Source organism: Mastomys coucha, unplaced genomic scaffold (assembly GCF_008632895.1).
Source record: "Mastomys coucha isolate ucsf_1 unplaced genomic scaffold, UCSF_Mcou_1 pScaffold13, whole genome shotgun sequence".
NCBI classification, from domain to species: Eukaryota; Metazoa; Chordata; class Mammalia; order Rodentia; family Muridae; genus Mastomys; species Mastomys coucha.
In genome coordinates this window covers 76,446,630-76,452,629 of record NW_022196895.1, presented here as the reverse complement: position 1 = coordinate 76,452,629, position 6,000 = coordinate 76,446,630, and the positions used below count along the sequence as shown (strand labels likewise).

Sequence of the window (6,000 nt, the reverse complement as noted above, 5' to 3'; positions counted from 1 at the left end):
ACCCCTCAGCTCCATTGGTCCTTTCTCTAATTCCTTCACTGGGGACCCTGTATTCAGTTCAATGGATGTCTGTGAGCCTCTACATCTATGTTAGTCAGGTATGTCAGAGCCTCTCAGGAGATAGCTATATTTAGGCTGGCTTGCCCTTCCTTCAGTCTCTGCTCCATAGTTAATCTCTCCAACTCCTCCCGTGGGTATTTGGTTCCCCCTTTTAAGAAGGAATGCACTGTCCACCTTTTGGTCTTGCTTCTTCTTGAGTTCCTTGTGGAATGTGGGTTGTTCTTCCTGTATTCCTCTGTGGTTGGGACCAGGCATCTCACCTGCACCTGTGAGGGGCTCTCATGCCTGAGAAAGCGGCATGCCTGAATGCTCATCCTGTGTTTGATGGAGGCTCTTGGCTCTTGGCCCTTGGCTCAATGCCCTTTTGGTGTCAATGCTGGTGCTTGTATGCCTTTTGTGGCCTGAGGACTCTGTTGTTGTCACTGTGTGTTTTCAAAGCCTTTGAAATCAGTCCAGTGAAAAGAGAGGCCACAAGAACAGTAGGAGAGTGAGCACAGTCTACGGGACCAAGCAGTTCTCAGGCCCTGTGGCATCGGAGTGTAGGCACAGTCCTCCCCAGTCCTCACAGAGCCTTGGAGACACCTCCCCGCCTGTGTGAAGGGCCTCCTCTTGTCCAAAGTATCCCTGAGGATGAGATGCCTCGGTCGCAATGTTAGTTAGCTGACGACCAGTGCAGTGGTGGACATGGGACACACAGTGCTTGTAAGTAGTCATTGAAGGAAGGAAGTCACATTGGGGTCAGAGGGCGGCAAGGTTGACACCTGGAATGATAGCTCTGGCGACCCCACTTCTAAACTCTGGTTGTTTATCTCGAAGGGTGGCTGTTTCCTAGCACAAGGGCCACATTGTAGATGTCCCCTGAAATGTAGGTCACCTACCTGTGGCCTGGAAGAAACAGGAGTTGACATGTCCTGGAGTTATGCAGATATAGTGGGAAGGACAGGGGCTATCCGCATGGGGCAGTTTCACTGTGTCCTGTGGGCAGGATACTGTGTGGTGGGGTGAGCCGAGCAACTGACGTTGATGGGACATCTGTTCCCACCTCTTTCTGAAGAGGAGGAACACAGGACAGTTGTGAAAGGATAGCTTAGACACACTGGTGTGTGTTGCTGTGTTTATGGGAAATGCATGCATGTTATCCATTACAAGTGAGTGAGTTCTCTGCTAACTTGTGCCATGACCGAATGTAGAAAAATAAGCCTGTCTTCGGGGACGCAGGACTGATTTGGGGAAGCTGGATAAGCCTTAGCTCTCCATTTCTGGAGATGGTGGCTCCATAGACCGTCCAGCCACCTCCATCCCTCCTCAGCTCACCTGGCTTGGAAGGACGTTCCTTTCTCAGAGGCCAGTCAGAAAGCCCCACAGGAGGGGTGTGGGCTGGGATGCCACGGACCATCGGGCTTGCTAGAGTCTTGTGGTCCTTCGTCAGCAGCTTCACCTGGACAGAAGTGAGCGCACGAGTTCTGTGATGTCACTTGTGCTTGTAGCATGTGAATGGTGTGTAAACTGCCTTTGTGTGTGTGCACATGTGTAACATTGTATGTGTGTAACTGTGTATGATTTTTGTATGTGATGTATGTACAATATTTTATGGGCACGTGTGTGATGGAGTACAAGTATACACATTAGCACATTGCCTGTAGGTGTGCGTGTGAACCCATGTGCATACTACCCGTCTGGTTATACGTGTGCAAAGGCGTGTGCTAGATGTGCATTTGTACATTGGTGCATGTATGTTGTATCTGTTTGAAAACAGGAGTAAGAGTGTTCGGATCCTAATCTATATTCTCAGGGCCTTTAGGATAATGGGACTTTATTTTCCGTTTGTTTGTTTTAATTTTGAGATCCTGTCTCATGGAGTAGCCCAGGCTGTCCTGACATTCTGTAGACCAGGCTGGCTTTGAGCTAAAAGATCTTCCTGCCTCTCCCTCCCAAGAGCTGAGCTTAAAGGTGTGCACTACTATGCCTACCTGCATTTTATATTTATAGTTTCAAGAAGTGCTAACATTACATCACATGAAGCCGAGAGACTGGGCACTGGGCATTGGGCACAGCTTTCCGTTTGAGCCAGAGTCTGTTGACAAACAGTTGGTTCTCAGCAGTTTATGGTGCTTACTGGGAGTCTGTTTTCTTCCAGCTACACGGTTACTTGGAGAATGAGCCTCTCACGCTACAGCTGTTCATTGGGACGGCCGACGACCGCCTGCTGAGGCCCCACGCCTTCTACCAGGTCCACCGGATCACAGGGAAGACAGTCTCCACCACCAGCCACGAGGCCATCCTGTCCAACACCAAAGTCCTGGAGATCCCACTGCTTCCAGAAAATAACATGCGAGCCATGTAAGCCGAGTGGGGACTGTGGGGTAGGCTCCTGCTGCTCTCTCCAGCACCCAGTGCTTAGGCCTAGCCCCCAGGCCCCAGGCCCTGTGGCTCTCGAGTGTGAAGAAACCTTACAGATATTTATGATGACAGATTTGCTTCTTTCTGGGTTCTCAGGTGCTGTGTGTGATGGCACCTACAAATGTCTCATCACACAGCTGTAAACGCTGCCCCCCGGGGACCCCATTTTGTTCCTAAACACAACACCTGCTTACTTCTGAATGCAGCCCTGTTCATTCAAGGAATGGTTGGAATAAACTCAAGAGAGAGGGTGGGCAGTACCTCTGGATTGTTCCCACTCAGAGCTGCCGATACATGGGGCTGATATGGCCAGTTCTGGTGTGCAAAGAAAGCCCCTATGGCACACGGTGAACTTAGAAAGGGGTGTTTTAAGTGCTCCCAGAACATCACAGAATATCGAGTGGGGCTCTATGCAGTTCACCCCGGGGTTTGAGTACCCTGCCCTGTGAGGGAAGCTGAGAAAACACTTATTCTGACACTTCCCAGGGCAGATACACTGCACCAGACCCATGGTGAGGACAGACAGTAGCACACATACATAAGCAAGTAAGACAGAGGGTGAGGCGGCCATGACTGAGAGCAGACTGGAGGACCTCATGTCCCTCTGGGGTACCGTGTCTCTGAGGTGACCTGAAGCTGAGAGCTGTTTGCTGTATGAGAACCTGGTGAGATGAGACTGGTGGGCAGCGCTGTGTCAGGTAGCACCGAGTGTGTCCTTTGATAAGTTCTTCACAGCTTTAAGCCTTTTAAGTCAACGACAAAAGGGAAAGCATTCTATGTGTGCCAGCTTGTCACGAGTCTGAGGGAATTATCGTCCAGGACTTCGCTGTGTACCCTTGGGTTTTCTTCCCCAGCTGTATAATCTAAATTTCCTAATGACAGGATAGAACCAGAGAAATGCTCTTTTATTGTATCAAGATTTTTTTTTTTTGTAATGTATTGAACCTTTCACTGGACTGTAGATTTGAATGAAATTGTGAAGTAAAATGAGTGTGAAACCCTGGAAGAAAAGTTTTACAAATCATAAAAGGTATTAAGGTGAATAAGTGAATAAGGTTGGAGCCCTGAATTGGCTGGAGCCCTGCAGGACACACAGGAGGCACAGTCTTGAAGGCTCTTCCTCTCCAAGAGGGGTCTGAGATGCTTGGTCCCAGGAGGAGACCACAGTGTACACAGCTACTCTGTTCCCACCCCACTGGCTGGCATGTGTGGATGCTGTAATCTTCCCACCAGCCTCTCCTCAGGAGGAGGGGCTGGGGCCCAGCAGGAAGGCTGAGTCTTTAGGTCTGGCCTGGCAGGCCAGCACTCCTCTTACTCAGTGCTGAGCCAAGAGTCAAGCCATGGCCTTTGTTTCCTGCAGCATCGACTGTGCTGGGATCCTGAAGCTCAGAAACTCTGACATCGAGCTGAGGAAAGGGGAGACAGACATCGGGCGGAAGAACACCAGGGTGCGGCTGGTCTTCCGAGTTCACATCCCACAGCCCAATGGCCGGACGCTGTCTCTCCAGGTGGCCTCGAACCCTATCGAGTGTTGTAAGTAGCACACCATGTTGTGACTTTTGGACTGAACTGTCCCATTGAAGGTCTGTTTCAGTGGGCTTCCTGGAAAATATGATCCCTCTTGGGAGACCTGACTTCCATGTCTGGCTGGGTTTACGTATTCCCACACACAGCTAGGTGCTGGTTAGAAGCTGACCAAAGTGCGCAGCATTCCTGGCCCTGGCAACTACATTTGTAAAACTCAAAGACTGTCATGAAGCAGAGTTATATTGGCTGTATCTGCATTGATTCCCTGCTTATTTTGAGGGAAATTGAGAAGAGGAAGTTTGGCTTTTCAGCTACCAGACTGGACAAACCAAAACAATTCCTCCTCTTTATCCTTCTCCTCTTCCGCTTCTATTTTCCCCTCCTCTTCTCTCGTTCCTACCCAGTTCCACTTCTCCTTTCCCCTCTGCTCTTCTCCATAGCTTTCACCTCCCAAATTCTCCTTCTCTTCTATTCTCTATTCCTCCTTCCCAGTTTGTGTGCGTGTGTGTGCGTGTGTGTGCATGCACACGCGTGCAGGCATGCATGCGGGTGTGTATGTGTGTGCACCTGTGTGTGTGCACAGGTGCGTGCATGCATGTGTGTGTGTATGTGTGTTGTACATGCATACACTGCTACAGATGGAACTCAGCCCTATGCGTGTTAAACAAAGTCCATATGCCCTGTATCTCAAGTCTGAATTTTGTAACTCACCATGACGGTTCATCTTCCCTGGTGGTGCCAGGTTTTATCTTTAATGTATGAGGTGGCCACCACATATGGCTAAGGACTCCTTGGCCCTAGGAAGGAGCAGGCATGGCTACTACCTCCTCTGTCCTGCTTGGCTGGTTCCTTGTTAGCAAGCCATGTCACTAGAAGCCTGTCAGGGTCCATCCTCTCAGCCCCCTGCACCCTGGTGCTCCACCCCCACCCTGGGACTGCTCTCATGTGGGGTCAGCCAGACCTCTGAGGAGACAGTCTTGTCCAGCCCTTGCTGATCATATCCCAGCACTGTCAGACTGTGTCCCTTCTCCAGCTATTGTGGCTTTGTCTCCTCAGAGACTCTTACCACGGGGCCTTTAGTTCCAGGTTGAACTCCCGAGTTCTGCAGGCCACCATCAATGTCCCCTGGAATGTGGAACAGATCCATTTGCGTCCACTAACTAATCCTTGCTTCCTCTGGAACAAGCTGAGTCTTCCTTAGCCACACACACACACACTGAGCCCTGTGGCTCTGCCCTGTGGCTCTGCCCTCTGTCCCTATCTGTCTCAAGCCACTGGAGACCTGACTTTCTGAGGCTGAATCCTCACGCCTGCCCTGGCTTGTCTGACGCTAAGGAGGCTGAGGACACTCATCTGACACAGGTGCCCAGAATGTCACCCCTCCCCCACCCTCTTGCAGGACCACACTCAGGGAGTTGCTGACACCCCACTGGGTCTCTCCCAGCTGGGTCTCTCCCAGCTGGGTCTCTCCCAGCTGGGTCTCTCCCAGCTGCCTGTCAAGCTTTCCACTTTGCCTCGGCACCCAGGCTCAGTCTAGCGCTAGGACTCTTCCTACCCAGCTCTTCCAAGGCTTTACTGCCCTTCCAGACCAGGCGCTGGCATTAGAAGTCAGGGTTCCTATTGCTCGAAGCTCCTGAGAAGAGTCATCCGTTCTCAACACGGATTGCCATGTCCTGATGGCTTTGCTACACTCCTGATGCCTGTGGCCATTATGGTTCGAGACCCTCTACAAAGGCCAGGGCTTGGTCGGTCCCCAGAGAACCTGCACAGATAGGTCAAATGGCAGCGCCCGGGGCCCAGCATCAGCTAGGGTTCCCCCAGGCAGTGAAGACCAGGTTTCCCTCACTGTTGCCTCCTCTGACACAGCCCAGCGGTCGGCCCAGGAACTGCCCCTCGTGGAGAAGCAGAGCACCGACAGCTACCCTGTCATTGGCGGGAAGAAGATGGTGCTGTCTGGCCATAACTTCCTGCAAGACTCCAAGGTCATTTTCGTGGAGAAGGCTCCAGGTATGT

General features: G+C 51.4%; 1 protein-coding gene across 6 annotated transcripts in view; it reads left to right on the top strand.

Annotated features, from left to right (window-relative positions):
- The window catches only part of Nfatc1 (nuclear factor of activated T cells 1), a 131,845-nt gene that overhangs the window by 44,996 nt on the left and 80,849 nt on the right, over window positions 1-6,000 (top strand). For all 6 annotated transcript variants that reach the window (XM_031366137.1, XM_031366136.1, XM_031366139.1 and 3 more), the window contains exons 4-6: window positions 2,198-2,400; window positions 3,821-3,993; window positions 5,854-5,994. In XM_031366137.1, coding sequence (XP_031221997.1) covers window positions 2,198-2,400; window positions 3,821-3,993; window positions 5,854-5,994 — 517 coding nt within the window. The remainder of the gene's footprint in view (window positions 1-2,197; window positions 2,401-3,820; window positions 3,994-5,853; window positions 5,995-6,000) is intronic.